This window comes from Herpailurus yagouaroundi, unplaced genomic scaffold (assembly GCF_014898765.1).
Source record: "Herpailurus yagouaroundi ecotype Mexico unplaced genomic scaffold, PumYag 28, whole genome shotgun sequence".
Classification (NCBI taxonomy): domain Eukaryota; kingdom Metazoa; phylum Chordata; class Mammalia; order Carnivora; family Felidae; genus Herpailurus; species Herpailurus yagouaroundi.
Window position 1 is genome coordinate 93,268,473 of NW_024412376.1, and position 21,323 is coordinate 93,289,795.

Sequence of the window (21,323 nt, forward strand, 5' to 3'; positions counted from 1 at the left end):
CACCCAGGCGCCCCCTTTTTTTTTTTTTTTTTTTAATTTTTTTTTTTCAACGTTTATTTATTTTTGGGACAGAGAGAGACAGAGCATGAATGGGGGAGGAGCAGAGAGAGAGGGAGCATTTAAAACTTTAAAATTGTTATATTCATGGAGGGACTAGCTGGATTAATCATATAATCTTATGATGCTTGATACTCTATAATTTAACTTATTATAAGTTGTATATAATATTTTAGTGTTATCCTTAACGGTTTGGAAAGAGCTGGGGTCATGATGTCACTAAGCCTAGTCACTAAGAGCCTGAGCTTTGAACTGAGATAGTTGTAACTTGTGCTACTTAACAGCTATATGATCCTTGGTCTGTTTTTGCATTTGTAAAATGGAACGTGTAAATGTGTATCTCATAAGGTTTGTATCCCAAACAATTATGTACTAACTTTGTGACTTTGGACACATTGCTTAGCCTATTTGTGTTCCAAATATCTTGACTGTAAAATGGGTTACTATAATAGTAGTGATTTCAACCATCTGAGAATTCAATTAATTAATGTATCCAAAGAGCACAAAATGGGAAACGAGACACAATCAACATTCAATGTTGGGAGAACTAGTTGACAGTAACAGTAGTAGTAGCAGAAGCAGCAAAGGCAGCAGCAGTGGTACGTCAAATACAGCCCAGTACGTGGTAAGAATTCAACAGTTTTCTTAACTGAAATTTATAATAAATAACAAAGTTTTCTGTTAAATAACATAATGACATACTAGAGTAATTCAAGCACCCATCCCCCCTTTATAGAAAGCAAAGAGAAGGTACCCAAGGTTACACAGGTAGTTAATGACAGACACAAGTTTAAAACCAAGCTCCAAGGACAGTACTTTTAAAGCCTGCAAGTCTATTGTAATTAGACATAGAGACTATTTGTGCTGAAACGTGGATCCTACTTAAGACAGTTTTGGTAAAATAGGAAATAGAATTTAAATTATTGAAAATTTCTTTTAGGGTGATTTTGGCTGGAATATACTCATTTCACTGACTAAGAAATACCAAGACTCATTTACTTTAAAAAAGAGAATCCTTTTAGACAAAGCCACATCACAAATAAAAATAATTTCTTTCCCCTCTCTCCTGAGGGCTAGAATCTTGGCAACACAACTAAGAAAAATGAGTAGTGTTGCTGAATTACATTGTTACCATAGTATGAAATTTAAAATCAAGTAGAGAAAAGATTTAAAATAAATTATAAATCAGAAAAAAAAAAAAACTAGAGAATGAAAAATAAGGAAATGTGGTTTCTATTCATGGGATGAAATAAGAAGATTAAATAAACTAGAATGAAATTATAATTCATATTTATTATACAAAGAAAATCAGCATACCTTTGGCAGGATTTGATTCGTATCCATATGATGTTTTGTTAAAAATATGATGATCACCAGAAGAGGGTATTATCCTTGAATCTGAAATAGGATGAATCCCTTTAACACAATCACTTATTGCTTTATGTTGCTCATAAAATCCAAGTTTCCTCGGAGAGCTTGTTGCCAACATTGTTTCACCATTTTGTACTACCTTATGTTCTTCTCTTTGCATATCTCCTGACAGATGAGTCTCTGACTTGTTCCCATTCATAACAGGTAGTTCAGTGATTTGCAATAACACTTCCTTCTGATTAGCAGCAGAGGTTTCTAGTAAGGAATTAGATTCAATGCTACATCGGCCTTCTAACCTGTATTTCCCAGGAGACATAATTGCACAGGGAACAGTTCCCATAAGGTCTATTGTTGTCTTTGTAACAGCAGCAGGATTGGGAGAGATCTGAGAGGTAGAATCATTGTGGCCAAAGTTCTCACAGTGGGATGCCATGCTTCCACTTTTAGGAAATGCATCTGCTTCAGACACAGAATCTTCAGTCAAGGCTAAGAACTCTGAAGGTGTCTGAGCTGTTGTAAGATCAGCAGAAAGCAGGGGTGATTGTAAAGAGCTTCCTGCCCGTTCTGTTACATCCACAGAACAAGATGGAGAAGCTCTTACTAATACAGGTTCTCTCTCCTGGTACTGTGTAATTTCCAATGAGAATCCAGACTGTTGTACCAATGAAATGGATTGGCTCTGTGGAACTGGCTTAGAAAATTTATAGTGAGATGAAAAAGATTTAGTGAGTAGCTTCTTTGTTGACTGCTTAACAGAACGGCGAGTTTGTTCTTCTGTGAATCCAGAATCATCCCCTTCACTTTTGCCAGAACTTAGGCAATTTATAAAGACATTCTTATTAGTTGAGTGCTCCTTTTCCTTTTCAAAATCTTCTGTCAAGGATCTCGTTATTTTCTTATTTCGTGAACTACTAAAACCAACAGAATGTCTTCCCCTGGTTTTAATATGTTCTTCCAAACTCAGTTTTTGTATACTGCTATGACCAGATTGAGCACCATTTGAAATACTAAGGTTCTGGTTGGTAGTGTCTTGCTTAGGTTCACCTCCTTTCTTATGGTGGAAACTAATGGAAGGAGTACGGAATATGCTCCTGCGTTTACCTGTACTACCTGAGCTTGAATTAGTGCTGGAAGGAGAGGAACTGTGGACACCAACTGTATTACTGGAGGAGGGTGAAGAAGGAAGAGAATCATGTCTTCTGCTAATACTTCTTCTGAATATTGGCAACCGGGAGACCAGGGTAGATCGTCTTGATCCTGAGTCCCCCATTGGGACTCCAAGGCTTGCGCTGTGACAGCCAACTTAGCAGCCTAAAAAAGGTAAAACAAAAGAATGCATCAAAAGAAATCAATTATAAATAAGACATTTTAAAACAAAACACTGTTTTTCAGGACATGGACTAGAACTTGGCTCATACTAAAATGATAACAAAATTCTGATGAGGATTGTTTTTTAATTTATAAGTAGCAAAATTATCCAGTGATTTGCACAATGATTTTATGATGGCTCAGAAATGTCAAGATTACCAAGAATATTTAGTCTATTCAAAACATTGTTGGGTTGAGAAACACAAGATCACTATTCAAGACCCAGCCTTACTACTCCCACTGGTTCTATAATTTGGTAAATTGTTTAATCCTAACTTTTTATGTCTACATATTTAGATGCAGTAGTCTTGTGACAGCCATAATCATTGCCCTGTGGGTAATATGCCCCACTACTGCCTCTCTTGACCAGAAACAGATATATCACAAGACTTAAGAAGTTATTCACTTGAGCTTAACAGAATCACAGATCAGACTAAGGTATGATCTGACACTAGAATCTTCATTCAAAGAAAAAACAATTAGGAAGTACTGTTCTCCTTGGAGTTTGATTTTGGGACTTTTAGAGGTAATCAGGGCATTGATAGAGGAAACTAAATGAGAAAGGATACAGTGTAGAGTTATAAACAAAATAAGGTTATGAGGAAACCACAACTATGAATTGAAGAAAAGACTCCAGTGAAAATTAATTCAACTGGTAATGTTGACACGAGTGAAAATACATAGTGACAGCAGCAGAAGCATAGAAAATTTATTAACCATATTAACATCAACGTGCTGATGATGAAGAAAAAGAAGGAAGAAAAAGTGAAGGTGGCAACTATATAGTTCATCAACCGTGATGTCCCAAACACTTTTCTGACATAGATTATCTCTTTTAATGCTTCTAACTGTAGAAGTAGATAATATTTCCATGGTCATTTTACAACAGAAAGGTAACTTTCTGTCATTGAGCCAATAAAGAGTAAAGCAAGAAACTAATCCTTATATAACCACAGGATCAGCTCATAATCAGCATGACAGAGACTGCTTTCAGTAAAGAGCCAAAACTTGTGCTGCTGAAGGTCCAGCTCTGCTTCCATTTCAGAGATTCTTAGTTGTAGAGTCAATCTGGCTATTCTGATGCCTGCTATTTTTCACTGGTTTTCATAATGCGCCGTGACTTGGTTTCTGTTTTTAGTTTCCGTATTTCACATAATTCCTTAACTGTAATGTATACAGCCCCTCTGTCAAATTTTAATCAGATTGTTTCATTTTGGTTTTTGCAACCAAAACTACCTAACTGAACAATAACAAATACTACATAAAGTGACCAGCCTCCATTTTATTATTCTTACAGATACATTATGAAAATGATCAAGTGAAATACTTTCATGGCCCTGAAGAAGTATATAAAATGAAAAATATTTTCTCTTTCAGATATGCATTCAAAAATGTTTAATATTTTGTCCTAAATGATATAAAATCTAACAGATTTGTATTAGATGATTTTTATTAGATGATGAATTCACTAAATTTGAATTAAATCAAACTATGTGTAAAACACTCCCAAAATATTTGCATATTCTTGTAAATCTTTGGGAGAAGAAAGCTTAAAATACAAACAAAGACATTTTAGGTCTTAAAGTCTCACAAATTAGAAATATCTTATTTGGGGGGACCTGGGTGGCTCAGTCAGTTGTGCAGCTGACTTTTGATTTCAGCTCAGATCATGATCCAAGGTTGTGGGATTGAGCCTCACGTTAGGCTCAGCACTGAGCAAAAGCCTGAGATTCTCTCTCTTTCTTCCTCTGCCCTGCTCCCCAACTTGCTCTCTCTCTCTCTCTCTCTCTCTCTCTCTCTCTCTCAAATGAATGAATGAGGGGCGCCTGGGTGGCGCAGTCGGTTAAGCGTCCGACTTCAGCCAGGTCACGATCTCGCAGTCCGTGAGTTCGAGCCCCGCATCGGGCTCTGGGCTGATGGCTCAGAGCCTGGAGCCTGTTTCCGATTCTGTGTCTCCCCCTCTCTCTGCCCCTCCCCCGTTCATGCTCTGTCTCTCTCTGTCCCAAAAATAAATAAACGTTGAAAAAAAAATTTTAAAAATAAAAAATAAATAAAATGAATGAATGAATGAATACATACATACATACACACACACATACACACACAAGTCTAATTTTCCTCCCAGGTTAAATCTAATTTAACCAATATCCGATTTCCAAAGTGGATACAAAAAATAATACAATTTTTCATGATTTCACTTTTACTAATGCTTTAATTAACATCATTCTCAGCTGTGATTTTTCATTTATATGCAAGATTTCCATTCAATGCGTAGTGAAGAGTTTTGCTATAATTAGAGTATTATCAAACATTACGATGTGCAGCTGGTGGTGCATCTATGGTTATCAATGCATTTATGTCAAGATATTTACCATTACTATTGGATTTTTTCAGTATTTATGTATACTGAAATATTAATTGGTCTTTTTTATTATTTCTTGCTTTTGTGTCAGCATTTAAAAATAGTGACTCAATCTCTCTTTAATAAGTATTCAAAGGATTTAACTAGTAAAAATTTCAGAAAAAAAATTTACAGTAATGACTCCTGTCTTTCTAAGTGCTTAATGAAAACAAGACTTTTATTGGGTACAAAAAATACATTTAGGCTACTAATACACTTAACCTAATTGAAGTAAAAACATCATAGATACTAAGAGATATTTGTACATTGAATGGGATGACATGAAGTAGATATAAAACCTACTGGAGATAAAAATCCTTTAGATTTTACTTTGTCTACTGATAGTCTTTTAAATGAAGGTCTTGATTTCCTACTGAGAGCTTTCCAGCTAAAAAAGAGAAAGATAAAATATCTATAGGTTGGAATTGCCCATATTCTTCAGAGAGACTCTTCAATGTCCAGATGCTCTCTATATCGCCAGATTCATTATCCCCTCCCTATTTAATTCTCTATTTGGACTGATTACTACTTGCCATTTTCTGTTCACGTTCATCTTCTGGGCAATTGCAGATGTAGGACCGCCTGCTTGGGATGCCCCTCCTGTAACTCTGATTTGAAATATTTAGGAATATTTCTATGACACTGTCTTTTCCAGGAGGCCATCCCTGACCCTTTTCCCATCCTCTTCCATTTGGGATGTAATACTATTGTTTACGTATCCTGCAGTATTACCTTACAAGTTAACATCTGTTTACCTGGCTTTACTATTTTACCTTAAGTTTCTTTGTGACAAAGGCCATCTATGCTTTGCTTTGAGACCCCAGTGTCTAATGTAATACACAATTAGTACCAATAGAGCAAATGGATTTCAGAGACAAAGTTTTAACTTGAATACATCAGTATTTCAAATGTAAATAAACATATTTTCTGCCCACTACCATAAACAAATGCTGTAATTTTGAAGTTAATTTTATTAAATTACAACTTTTAGAAATTTGTAAGTTAATTGAAAGGCTTTCCAACTGTAAAATCATTCAATAATCTAAAATTTGCTAACATCAGGGGCGCCTCAGTGGCTCAGTCGGTTGAGCGTCCAACTTAGGCTCAGGTCATGATCTCGTGGTTCGTGAGTTCGAGCCCCGCGTCAGGCTCTGGGCTGACAGCTTGGAGTCTAGAGCCTGCTTCGAATTCTGTGTCTCCCTCTCTCACTGCCCTTTCCCAGTTCATGCTCTGTCTCTCTCTGTCTCTCAATAATGAATAAACGTTAAGAAAAAAAATTTTTTTTAATTTGCTAACATCTAAAAGTGTTATGAAAGCACAATGCTGAAAAGTTGAAGAAAACAATATATCGTAACAACTATTAATGAAAGACAAATGTTACACTGCAACATGTTAATATATTATTTTTATAATTTTAGTAGAGCAATTATCCTTTCTTAATAAGACCTGTATACATTTTCATGTATTTTTATAAATTTTCAAATGAGATAAAATAAACATATTTTCTCAATTCTCCTCTATTTCTTGGTTCAGAAGACATATCACCTCAAGTCGTAACAGATGCCAAAGTAATACACAGGTTGAACTAGACCTGCCCATCTTTCAGGGGCCTTACTATAATCAACATTATTTTATTGGGAAAAACAAATTTGTCATATAAGAGTGCCATCTAATATCATTAAACTTATACAAACAAAACATTAGACTACTATACCCAATACCACCTACTGGATGCATATACAGGCCTACTGGACATGACGTGAGACTCAGTTTGACCTCAAATGAAGAAACGGTACCCTTTGCTCTTTAACACCAGGATTTAACAAAAAGTTCCCAGAATGTATTTTATTCAGTGATCTCTACAACTTGAGCAAACACTATTATTACCCTTAAGAGAGTACAGCGTCATATGGTAGATCTATTCTGAATTGCGTTAAAGGTGAATTTTATTTGGCATGGTTCAGAAAAACACAAATTCTACTTAAAGGGGATATATGCATTGCTAATGTTACCTATTTAAAACAGAGTAAAAGTAAAAAACATTAAAGAAATAAGACATACTGGAAAAAAAAGTGTACACACACACACACACACACACACACACACACACACACACACTTTCTTCCATGATTCAAGGCATAAAAAGACCATGCAGGGTTTTAAAGCAATCATCTTAGAAACTCATTACCATATACACAAATAGGTATGTCTGTCGGTGCAAATAAAACAAAACAAAATCCTCTTCACCTTTTTCTTTCCCATCATTTTAAAAATTATTTGCCTAGAATTTGCATACTTCTCATATTTTTTCACTATAAGTCAAAGATGAAGAGTCACCTGATGGCCCACATGCTAGATAGTCCTAAGTATCCTTTGTCTTTCTCCCCAAATTGGTGATGTTTGGTTTATAAAACTAAAGAAAAAATACTTACCCACACATGCAATAAGTAAAAAAAAAGAAAAATTGGTTTCAAATCCAAGCTCTGTCACTTACTAGTAGCATGAGCTGAAACACAGATAATAATTATTTTAAGTATGAGAAGGTGCAACATCAGAAAGAAATGGCACTCTGCCTGCTACTGAGTAAATTTCTAGTTTCTTCCTTTTCTGATGCAAGTGTTACAAGATGGAGCACCACATAAAGAGACTATAAAAATGAGCTACTTGTCAAGATCTGGCTGAATCACTCCATTTTAAAAATCAACCTAAAAATATTTTGGGGGGAAGATATATAAATTGATATCAGGTTTCCAATCCCTTATGATGAACCTCCATTAAGTATACATTATTATTGAATTTAAAAAGAATGATCAATATTTGAAATGTTCATGAGCAATGTTGATGAAATAAATCTGGTCCCAGCTCTATTCTTTCTCAGAAAAGATTTCAGAAAATAACCCAATACAGCCTAAGTGACCATGCTGAAAAGAAAATCTACAGTACATGATGAAATGGAAGAATGAAAATTCAGAGAAATCAAGTATTCTCTAAGTAAGAACTTGTCAACATTAAGAAAGTATGGATGGCAGAAAATAAATTATCTGAAAACATATCAAAGAGCATTGGTCAACTTTTACTAAAATTAAATAAAATAATAGCTTGAAAAAGTTTCTAAAACAATCTTATCTAATTATGTCGTTTTTTGTTTTTGTTTTTTTTTTTACAGATTTAAATGAGGCTCACACCTGTTGGGTGGTCAGGGCTCAGCTGGAAAGCCCTCCAGTCCAGACTCTTTCTTTACAAAGCCATGCAATTTACACCTCAACGTTTTTTTACTTTATGGTAGAAGTTATTCTTAAATGAATTTCTAAAATGTTTTACTGTTTTCCCTTAAATGAATGGGAAACTAAAGGAAGCATTTTTAACAGATAAATCACTACCATAACATGAACAGGGACACCTCAGCCACAGGGTCAGTGAGGGCAACATGAGATAAATTCAAAAACTGAATGATCAGGGCCAAGTAAGTGATCAATCACAGGGAAGAGAATGAGACTGTCAGAAGATAGAAAGAGTCAGAAATAATATAATTGATTGGATAGGTTTAATTCGCAAATCATTAAATTTGCATATAATTTAGCCACACTGAGTACATGAAGCTCTGTTCAAAAAATAAACAAAAAAATAATCCAAACAAAGCATTGCTTATATCAGAAATATCTACCTTTAGGTGAAGGTCACTACTCACAATGATTTGACCCTAAAGATGAAATGTAAACAGAGATAGATGGACCCTGATTAGATCATATGTAAGCGAAGAATCACTGTGTTCTACACCTGAAACCAACACTGCACTATATGTTAACTTGAATTAAAATAAATAAATATTTTAAAAAAGATCTGTATAGATAATCTCCTAGGAAAAAGAGAGAGATGCCAAATTAGCATGATAACAGGAACTATTACTATAGTAAAGGAGAATACATTTCAAAGAGATTATTCTAGCAGAATTTAGGGAAGCAGATGAGTTCCTTGCCTGAATTGATGGAAGAACAGGGGTCGTGATACATTATTTATAAAGACATGTAATCTTGAGACCCAGGCCTATATGACCTTAGTCCTTTAGTGACCAGAACAGACAATGGAGAGTAAAAAGAAATACAAAAATAATGGATTCTGGCCAGAGATTAGACAGAATTTAATAGTGAAAGAAGTCAAAAGCCATATCCACATGTGACCAGGCTTAGGTAAATAAGACTACATTTACATTTTTAAAATATTATAGTTTATGTTTTGGGATTTACACACTATGAATGTATAACTGCTAAGAATGTGGACTCTGACACAAGCATGTCTAGACTTGAATTTGTCATGACACATGAGTTGTGTGACTTCGCAGTGGCTTAAAAGTTACTTAAATTCCTACAGCCTAAAGTTTCTTCATGAGGATAAACAGTTGCAACTGCCTTGAAGAATTTTTATCAGATCAAGTAAACACCAAAAAAAAAAAAAAAAACCCACTTAGTATAGGGTCTCACGTAATGAATGTTTAATAACTGTAACTTATTTATCAAGAATAATTAACCATACTTGTGTTGTTTCACAGCAAACTTTTTTCTAATTCAACTTAGAACTTTCCAAACCTCTCTCAAAGTTTTAATTCTGTCTACTCATAGATTAATACTGTCATTTCCTGAGTCAATTCCAAACAGGACACAATGACCATTAGAAGCTGCAGTACCTACATGTAGATGGGACTTAGAATTAGTATTGATATATATGAATAAATAGTGATGTGGCCATTATTAAATTTTTTAACTTTTTTCTTACAAATATTCCATTCAACTATGTCATGCTTTTGACCCAAAATATTATTGATCATGCTGATCTCCTTCTTGACAAGTTTAGTTCAATTTTTTATTAATATTGAATTCAATTATCAGTCTTAGTTTTTTTATTTTCAACAAAATAATTCAGCCTTCAAGGATCAAATAACTGACAATATTATAAATATTCAAAGACTGTGTCTTAGGCTCCAAACAAGATTCCCAAAAGATGAATTTGATAAATTTGTTGAGCAATGCCAATGTCAATGTAACAAATACACAGCTTTAAAGAGGATAGCACATGAAACAACCAACAAAACTAAAAGGCAACCAACGGAATGGGAAAAGATATTTGCAAATGACATATCGGACAAAGGGCTAGTATCCAAAATCTATAAAGAGCTCACCAAACTCCACACCCGAAAAGCAAATAACCCAGTGAAGAAATGGGCAGAAAACATGAAAAGACACTTCTCTAAAGAAGACATCCGGATGGCCAACAGGCACATGAAAAGATGCTCAACGTCACTTCCTCATCAGGGAAATACATATCAAAACCACACTCAGATATCACCTCATGCCAGTCAGAGTGGCCAAAATGAACACATCAGGAGACTATAGATGCTGGAGAGGATGTGGAGAAACGGGAACCCTCTTGCACTGTTGGTGGGAATGCAAATTGGTGCAGCCACTCTGGAAAACAGTGTGGAGGTTCCTCAAAAAAATTAAAAATAGACCTACCCTATGACCCAGCAATAGCACTGCTAGGAATTTATCCAAGGGATACAGGAGTACTGATGCATAGGGGCACTTGTACCCCAATGTTTATAGCAGCACTCTCAACAATAGCCAAATTATGGAAAGAGCCTAAATGTCCATCAACTGATGAATGGATAAAGAAATTGTGGTTTATATACACAATGGAGTACTACGTGGCAATGAGAATGAATGAAATCTGGCCTTTTGTAGCAACGTGGATGGAACTGGAGAGTGTGATGCTAAGTGAAATAAGCCATACAGAGAAAGATGGATACCATATGTTTTCACTCTTATGTGGATCCTGAGAAACTTAACAGAAACCCATGGGGGAGGTGAAGGAAAAAAAAAAAAAGAAAAAGAGGTTAGAGTGGGAGAGAGCCAAAGCATAAGAGACTCTTAAAAACTGAGAACAAACTGAGGGTTGATGGGGGGTGGGAGGTGGGTATTGAGGTGGGCACCTTTTGGGATGAGTATTAGGTGTTGTATGGAAACCAATTTGACAATAAACTTCATATATTGAAAAAAAAATAAAGAGGATAGCACACATCTAAAAATATACATATTTGTTAATAATTAAAATTTATATTATTTTTCATAATCATATCTCACAATGGAGAAATGTGCACTGGTTTTAAAATATTTTGGAAAAAAAATTCCTCACAGCATTCTAAGTAAGGTTTCTTAGAAGCAGACCCTGAGCAAAGGACTCTTGTTCAAACAATTTATAAGACTCTCAGAAGGTAAAGAAAGGAGGATAAATGGACAGAGGGAAAAGTTAATCAAATATGTGGTACCAATGGAAACTAACTTCAGACTGATCCCAGGGGATCTGCTGCACTAACTGATACTCTGAGATAGGGCTGATCTTTTGTATTCTCATGCCTGTCAACCATTTGTAAACTTCCTTAATGCATGAGATAAAAAACTCTGAACCATATGCAATAGGCAATGGATTATCAGGAATATATAAAGAATTCTTATAAATCAATTTAAAAAAGACAATCCAAAAGGAAAAATAAGTAAAGAATATGAGCAAGCAATTCCTAGAAGAAATACAAATCACCAATGAATACATGAAAGATATTCAAACCTATTAGTAATTAGGGAATATAAAAAGAACTCCTATAACACAAATAGAAATAGAAAAAAAAAAAGGAAGCAAAGTAGCAAGAAATACAACAGGAATTTCATAAGAAGAAACACAAATTTGTAATTTTAAATCAGAAAAAAATAGTTCCTGTAATTATTAATCAGAATTTCATAAGAAGAAACACAAATCTGTAATTATTAATCAGAAAAAAACTGCAAGATACTATTTCTTACAACTAACATTTTAAAACTAAATAATATCAAGTTTGGGTGAGTAAAGTGGTACTTCTAGACACTTACAAAGAAGTCTAAATTGTCACAGTAATGTTAGAAAATTATGTATCAAAATACCAAGTTAAGTAATTTCACTTGTCAGCATTTACCCTAGAATAATACTCACACATCTGCACAAATATATATGTATAGGGATATTCACTGATTTATATTAATTAAATATAAATGTGCAACAATTAAGAGAATTTTAAAAATATTACTTATCTATTGTACAGTATAATGCACAAGGGCTAAACATGTAAAGTAAAAGATATAAACTGACATAGAAAACAATCTCCAAAGCATTTAATTAATAAAATCAAATAGCTAAAAGACATGTTTTATAAATTACAAATGTATTATGAAATTTTTAAAGTAATAAATATTCTACAAATTTACATATATGTATATGTATAGGAAAAAATCTGCAATAACCTATTTCAAAGTGTGAACAGGGATTATCTTTGAACAGGATCTTTGTATTCAGGGCTGTCATCAATGAGGACATTAGTGTTATATGTAATATGATGAAGTTTTAACAATATGAATTAGTGAATTATTTTTATAAGTAAACCTTTAAAATTCAAATTAACATAGTATAAAAATACATAGCCTATCAAAAGATTATATAATGTGAAGCATTTAGGCATGTGAACATGCTAAAAGTAACTTGGAAGGCACACAAAAATTAAAAAGAAGTTGCCTCTGGAAGAAGCAGAATGAACACCTGGGAAAATGTTTTTTCTAAAAATAATTTGAAAACAAATAACTAATAATTTGACCCAATATGACAAAATGCAAATACTAACTCTGGGTATTTCACTAATCACTTCAGACATTTTATATTTTAGCACAAAATATTTAAATAAGTAAAACCTATGGTAGTGCTAAGAATCCTGGCACTGATACAAAGGCTTGGTATTTTCCTGAACCTACATTTTTAACACTGAAATTCATATTTTATGTGACTGTTGGTCGTAACTGTATCTATTTATAAATTGATATTTACTTTCCCATCAGCTAAAATTGTCTTTAGTTTAGTTATTGAGAGCTATTTTTTCCTCTTAAAAAACTTTCATTATTTCTTTACCATAGGACAATTCATCTAAATGTTGTCAGTGATAAGTCAGACACAATTGATTCATTCCAGATTTTCAGTCTTTTTAATGTTTTGGTATTTCATAATGCAAACATTAAACCACTACATATTATTTTATATATTTGGCTAATAAAATTGAATTACCTGATGATCTGGAAGCATATGGCATTATGACTTTTTCTCATTAATAATAAATTGAGGGCATTATACTATTTTTTTTTTTTTGAGGCTAGTAAACTAACCAGAAAGGTCCGTTTATATTTGCTCAATTAAAAATGCATGCTTCTTTTAGACATTTAAAATGTTTTGTTTACTAATTAAAATCACCGGATTTCTTATATTTTATTTTCTTTACTAAAAAGTAAAGGAGCAACTTTATAACAAATAACCTGCAGTTGTGCTTACATACCAGCAGAGGGTGCAGAAGAGCTTCCTTTCTAACAGTAAAGTCTTATAACTTTCAAAACCAATTTAAGATTTATTGGGCAGTTAATTATCAAGTCCTTTGTGTAAATGAAAAATGAAAGTCTCCAAATACATTTGCAAATTGTGTTTTTTTTAAACAGATAGCACCTTGTAAAAATAAATTGCGTTTTGAATTGAAGGAAGACTCCAATTCTTGGAAGTTAGAATATCAAAAATAAGAGATTTTTTTTTTAGTTATTCACTTATAAGTATTTATAGAACTGGTATTTTATTTTGTTAATTTTTAATTTTTTTAATGTTATTTATTTTTGAGAGAGAGAGTCCAGGTGGGAGAGGGGCAGAGAAAGAGGGAGACACAGAAACTGATGCAGGCTCCAGCCTCTGAGCTGTCAGCACAGAGCCCTACACGGTGCTCAAACCCATAAACTGTGAGATCATGACCTGAGGTGAAGTTGGACGCTTAACCTACTGAGCCACCCAGGTGCCTCTAGAACTAGTATTTTAAAAAGAATTCAGATTCAAACATATCAATGAAAATTTATTATTTATTTTCCAACAGTTTCTTCTGTTTTCTAAAGAGTAAAAGATATGCACTGCTTTATAAGATACATATTAATATAAAAAAGATAAAGCATATAAAGATAGTATATAAATAAAGATGGTGGCATCTCTAGTTCCTATATATGTTGTAAATATCTATCCCTTAATTTTTTTAATTTTATTTACAATATTGCATAGAACAGCTCCTGGTCACTGACACAAATATAAATAAGAGAAGAAAAATACTGTCATATGTCAAATAAGATGACACAAAACCAGAGGGAAAGAATCTTTTAAACACAAATTAGAATACATATTAGTAGATTAAACTTAAAGATAGCTACACTCGACACATAAATATGTTATACCTGTGTCTGTGTGTATATTATTGGTAATACACACATCTGACAATACAAATCAGCATTGGCAGTAACATGGAGTTCAATATTTTCAATGTATGCTCCAGTTTAAACATAAACTGGATCAATAAAAATATAAACTTAGATCAATATAAGTGAAAGTCAGCATTGGCCTGATGAAAGGGAAAAACAGAAATGAGTACACTTGCGAATCATTACTGCCCTTTTCTTATAAATACTGTTAGAGCTGTATCCTTTATGATGCGAATGGCAGCATGTTGCAGAACGTGCTCATTTCCATTCAGTTATGTGTTGGCATGGTGTACAAATTCTGTTAGAATAATTTTAAAAGAATCTTGGATTTGTTTTTTTTTAAGTGTTGTCTTTGAATTTAACATGCGATGATCACATTTGTCAATGATACTGTTTCATAATATATCTGTGGAAATCATTTCCCTTGGATTCTGTTTCTCCATTCATAAAATTAGAGAACTGAATACATGATTTTTGTGAGTCTAATTTATTAAAACGCATGCACACCATCTGTGAAATTTAGGATTCACACTCACATACACATATACACACAACGCACATCTGATAATAAAACGACATTCTGAATATAAAGTTTTTTCAGTTCAAAGTTAATAATGAACTAGATTCAGGATTGCTTCATTGACAGTTAAGTGAAAATAAAATTCCATAGAGTATGGCCACAAACATAGATGTAGTATATTTTACAAAAAGAGAGCAAGACTACATCTGGGAATGCAATCTAGTAGTCACAGGATAAAATTAAAATGTGATAACAAGTTTCTTTTTTCCCCCCATATAGTGTATTTACTTACATAAATTATTGAAATTGACCAAATCATATATATATTTTCTTAGTTTTCTATTATTTAAAATTGTAGTTTGTAATACATGAATTATAACAGGGGTGGATATAGTTTTTAGAATCTAGGAAAGAAGACTTGGCTAATATTTAACATACTTTAATAATAAATTTCTCTGATAAGGTATCAGATTAAAATTATTTCAGATTATGCTCAGACACATTTTAAATTGGTAGAAAATGCAAATAATAAACAATTAATATATTATGTTAATATATTAATGTTTTGAGGCTAGTAAACTTATATAACTTATAACGCTAGTAAACTTATATATAAAATATAACTAAAAGTAGAACTTACCAAATATATTAAAGTATATTTTATTACCTATGTTGTTCTTTAATTAAAATTCATTTATTTTTAAGAGAAACCGCATAACATATATTACAAAAAAGGAACATAAATTCAGCTCATTCCTTTCTTTGTTAAACACATACACACACACATACACACACTGTAAGCTTTTTTTATTATTTTTTTTAATTTACATCCAAATTAGTTAGCATATAGTGAAACAATGATTTCAACTTTAAACTTTGTTAATAAATTCATTATCTTCTAATGGTCCTGCATCAAAGACCATTATATGAAATGACGGACTGCTCTTGAGTTTATATGGACTCACATACTGTTAATTTGATAGAATAATTAGTAAGAGTGAACTCAGGAGAGAAAGACCTATGTTTCTGCCAAATGGGCTGTGTTAGCTCTCTGTATTTGGTAGCAAGAGTAATGTGTCAGACTTGAGTTGCCACTAGATGGAGATTTTGCATCTTGGAACATGTAAGGAGTTCTACCTTGGTGTTCATCTGGAAGGTGAACTTCTGTTTGTGGATAAAGAAATAAAAATCCAGTTGGCTAAGTAGCTCATTCAAAGATGTACAGATAGGTGACTAAAATAACATTTATAGAGCTCAGAGTTCCTGTAACAGAATTAACTCTAATCCAAACAAAAGGAGAGACTGTCATTGCCAGAAACATGTCCTTATTTCAAACAAACAAAAAGACTCTTGTTCTATACACATCTGATATATCTATATAATTATTGTTCCCATTTATGTATAATTTTAAAATAAAATTTATTTTCAAGAAGCTGCATTAACATAGTAAGTTTTCTCTTTTTTCCTTTTTGTGGCTTTTTTAATATTTTTTAAAAAAATTTTTTAATGTTTATTTATTTTTGAGACAGAGAGAGACAGAGCATGAATGGGGGAGGGTCAGAGAGAGGGAGACACAGAATCCGAAATGGGCTACAGGCTCTGAGCTGTCAGCACAGAGCCCGTCGCGGGGCTCGAACTCACGGACCACGAGATCATGACCTGAGCCGAAGTCGGCCGCTTAACCGACTGAGCCACCCAGGCGCCCCGTTTGTGGCTTTTTTTAAAACTTAGTCACAAATTCCCTGGTGCCCTCATATTTAATGAGTACATAAGTCATCTCATTTTAATCTTCCTAACAACTTCATTAGATAACTATAATTCTTATCAAATAAATAAATTTAGAGTCAGAGAGGTAAAGTTGAGATTTGAATCCAGGTATTTCTGATACAACAGATAAATTTTAAAATTACAGCGCTCTGTTAAATGCACAAAATAGATACAGGGACAATAATATTATATGATATTAAATAATAATATTCTTAAGGCTATTGCTACCTTAAGAATGTGTAATTGGGAATGGCTTAGTATCCCAAATTAGTATTCCAATGACAGATCCATTAGAAAGTAATCAGAGGACTTTTAAATGATGCTTTAATTACAAATCACAGGGAACGTTAATTCTGCAGAAAAAAATGCAGCCACTAGCAAAGAATGTGCAGAGTGTTGAGTTCAACATTGAGAAAGAGAGAAAGAAATAGTTGTTCCATCCAACAGACTTAACTAGTCTAACAGCTGCATGTACAGGACTGAATATTAAATAAGGACATAAGCAAGATCTAAGAATATTTTGTTATTCATAATAAAATCTTAAAGAAGCATGCATGCAAGCTTCAAAAGAATGAAGAAAAAATATCATCCAACGAAGAGAAGGTTATCAGAAACTGGGAGAACCTATAGGGAGCCCTGCTTGCTTTGTCTGTGCAGAAACAACATAATAGACTGGAACACCATGTATATATTTTATAGTATAAACTATATATAAACATTTCAATGGTACAATGGAATAATTACAGAATGGGGGTCATAATCATCTCAAAATATTTTTTTTAGCTTTCCTCTGGACACCTTAATATCTCATTCTGGTTTTGTCCTGTGTAATCAATCTAAGGGTTAAATTTCTGGATCCACATCTTCTGGGTTTGGATTCTGGCTTGTGCACTCGTTAACGTTGGATAAACTGCTTATTCTCCCTCTTAGCCTCAGTTTCACCATGTGTGAAATGGAGAGAACAATAGCACCTACCATTATAACTATTATGAGGAGTAAATGAGCTAGCATGTGTTGAGTGCTTAGACCCATGCCCAACACAGAGAAAGTGTTAGCTATTTTTACTATTGTGAAATTATGTAAAGTGTGTCCAACTTTTCTATTTTAAGAATTTGAAATAGGAATCTTTATCAAGAATATGGTGCCTCAAATGGTAAAAACTCTTAAAGCAGCACCCTTTGCAGAATTTTCTCTTAATAAGGTTTGTGTCTACATGAGCTGTAAGTTAAGATACTGTAAACATGGATAGAGTGGGATAATATTTTCCACAAACCCTTAGGGTAAAGACCTGCACTGTAGCCTGGAAATACAATGGAGGTAATAAATCTGATCATTCTACATGAAAGATGAACTCTTTTTTTAGTTTTCTTCTATTCAAGTGTATTTTATGCTGATACCTTGGATAATTTTATGTTGTTCACACTGTTTGGCACAATAATTTCAAACTTATTTTGTTAAAATAACTGAAAAGCTATATAATTCCTAGCACACTTTAAAAGTTAACCACCGGGGCGCCTGGGTGGCTCAGTGGGTTAAGCGGCCGACTTCAGCTCAGGTCATGATCTCGCGGTCCGTGAGTTCAAGCCCCGCGTCGGGCTCTGTGCTGACAGCTCAGAGCCTGTAGCCCATTTCGGATTCTGTGTCTCCCTCTCTCTGACCCTTCTCCATTCATGCTCTGTCTCTCTCTGTTCAAAAATAAATAAACGTTAAAAAAAAAAAAAAGACTATAGATGAGAAAAGTTAACCACCAACGGTTTTTTCATTAGTTTAAATATGGCAAAGGAAGTATTTTTCTGGACTACTATATACTTTATATGTGTTTTAAATACATTGTCATTAACGTTATCAAGCAACATATTTTGCTTATTTGAGGAAAAGATATATAAACACATGTCATTATAATCTAATTGGAAAAAGCAATCCTCATTGTCAAACCAAACAGCCAAGGAAGATTCTTCTTCAGAAGAAAAGGTTTAAATCATCAAATAAAACTCTTAATACCCCCAAGTCAACATTCTCACTTAGTAATATTTGGAATCTGAAAGGAAAAAGGAAGGGGGAGGAAGGTAGGAAGAAATAACTTGGAATATTGCTTCTGTAAAATAAGGCACTATCCCCTCCGATATTTCTTTTAAGAAGTACTCACAGGACTTCCTGAATAATAAAATCTTTTTGACCGATACCTTGGATATCCTTAACGAGTAGACAATGCATTCTAGAAAGATTCAGAAGAGGTGAGAAATTTAAGTTTGCCCTTCTTTGTAAAGTGGGAGATCATAAAAGTCAAAGGGAAGAAAATGAACTGACAAACATCAGAAGCTTCTCAAGCAAGATAAAGAAATGGAAAAGGATTCAGACATTGATTCTCTTAAAAGTATCCATACCTATGTAGGCCAGGGTGAGTCCTAGAGACCCCGTGTCTGAATACCACCACTCTAGCATACACAAAACAGTGGATTCTCTCATTCAAGTAATTCAAATATAGGAGATACACCTTCTTCTAAGTACAGAGAATGCAAAAGAGAATAACAGACACTAGGTTCCATTTCTGGTGGAGTATCTATTCCAGCAAAGGAGATAAAATGTAAGAACTCAAATGTACCTAACAGATATTATCGTACGTGTATATGCCATGTAAAAAAATAATCATGGTAATGAGATAAGTGAAGGGGGAAAGTGTGGAGGTAGGGGTATTTGAGATGAGTGAAGATCAGTGGGAAGAACATTTCTGACAGAGGCAACATCCAGTACAAACTCCCTGGGGCTGGCGTGAGTTTCATGTATCCAAGTAACAGTGTGAGTTAAGGGAACGAGTGTATGAGATGAGGTGGGTCCTGAAGGTGGAGGACCAGATCCTATAGGGCTTCATAGGTTATGTTAATATGCTTAGATTTTATTCCAAATGCTAGAAAAAGCCAACGGTGAGCTAAGTTAAAAGAGTTATAGAACTTCTTTATAAAGGCTGGACAGTAGACATAGCCAGCCAATTAGGAAATTACAATAGTCCAAAGAAGGATGATGGTGATCTGGTCTGGATAGTCATAGTACAGACAAACAAGGTAATAGACTTGGTTATCTTGGGGTGTGGGGAACACCAAAAAGAACTGCTGATGGATAGGATGTGAGGGGGGAGAGAAAGGGAGGAATAAAAAAAAAATGCTTAGGTGTTTTTTTGTTTTGCTTTGTTTAAATAGGATTGTTGGGTTGTCATTTGTTTTAACTGGAGGAAGAAATGCTACTCAAAATGACCATCACAAAGGTAAAGTCAATATGGTATAAATGACGAACAGACATAAGAAGTATTAACTTATGATTGAATATTCAACATAAATATTAAATCTTTTTTATATTGAAAGTAAAGTGTTCCTATAATATAGTTTTTAAATATAAGTTCATATCTGACCCCAAAGTTAGAAAATCTGGGAAATATGGAAAACATAGGAAAATATAAAAGATGAAAAGTATCATGGTACTCTGTTTATATATTTTTTAAGTTTATTTGAGAGAGAGAGTGCATGTGGGTAGGGGAGGGGCAGAGAGAGAGGGAGAAAGAGAATCCCAAGCAGTCTCCATGCTGTCAGTGTAGAGACAGGCTCAAACATGGAGGTTTGAACAGGCGCCTCCAACAGGGGGCTCAGACTCATAAACTCTGATACTATGATCTGAGCCGAAATCAAGAGTCAGATACCTAACCAACTGAGCCACCCAGAGTCACCCGAGGTACTCTGTTTATTTTTAAATGCAGGGATTATTCATTTCACGTGGCACAATGTTAACTAAAGCATGTGCATATGAGAACTGCATCCTTGCTTTGCACAATTCTGTGATACTTAACTCTCATGAGTCTGAGTCAACACAGTAAATCATTCAAAGCAATGAAGAGCGTGTACTTTTTCAGGTAATTTTTATGTCATTGATATAAAGTAAAATATATATCTTTCAAGCAATTTCTCACATATTATCAACTCTTCATAAGTTTTAACAGTTGGATGATATTTCTTATAGGGATTTACCATACATTATTTAAGGTAAAACATATAGGTAGCTTCAATCATTTCTGCTAAATATAGCAATCTTATACTATACTATTATAAGAGTAATCCATTTCACCTAAATAGTAATTCGATGGCATTAAATGTGTCCGTTTTTAGCTGGTCCAGTGTTGGGAGTTTTTATTAATGAAAGAACCCTAAGTGATGTTTTGGATTTTAGCCCAACAGCAGTAGTGCATCTATTATCAGTGTAGCTGGACCAAAGTCCTATGTGTAAATCTCTTCTTGGTAATAAATGAAGCTGCTTAAAGTCTACAAACTCTTTCAGGCCACTAGAGTACTATTTAGTAAATTGCCAGAGCAACACACTATGGTTGCAGCCACCAGAGGCAAAATGTCTAATCACAGTATGTTTATTTGTCCTCAAGATGTCTCTCTCCCATTCTACAATGATTAATTCACTCGAGGCCATGTAGACAGAGTAAGAGCCACCTCTCTATAGC

General features: G+C 33.8%; 1 protein-coding gene across 5 annotated transcripts in view; it reads right to left on the bottom strand.

Moving 5' to 3' along the window:
• Positions 1-21,323, bottom strand: part of CCSER1 (coiled-coil serine rich protein 1) — a 1,345,367-nt gene that overhangs the window by 1,197,349 nt on the left and 126,695 nt on the right. For all 5 annotated transcript variants that reach the window (XM_040478447.1, XM_040478431.1, XM_040478439.1 and 2 more), the window contains exon 2: positions 1,375-2,739. In XM_040478447.1, the coding sequence (XP_040334381.1) occupies positions 1,375-2,698 (1,324 nt within the window). In that variant the 5' untranslated portion in view covers positions 2,699-2,739. The remainder of the gene's footprint in view (positions 1-1,374; positions 2,740-21,323) is intronic.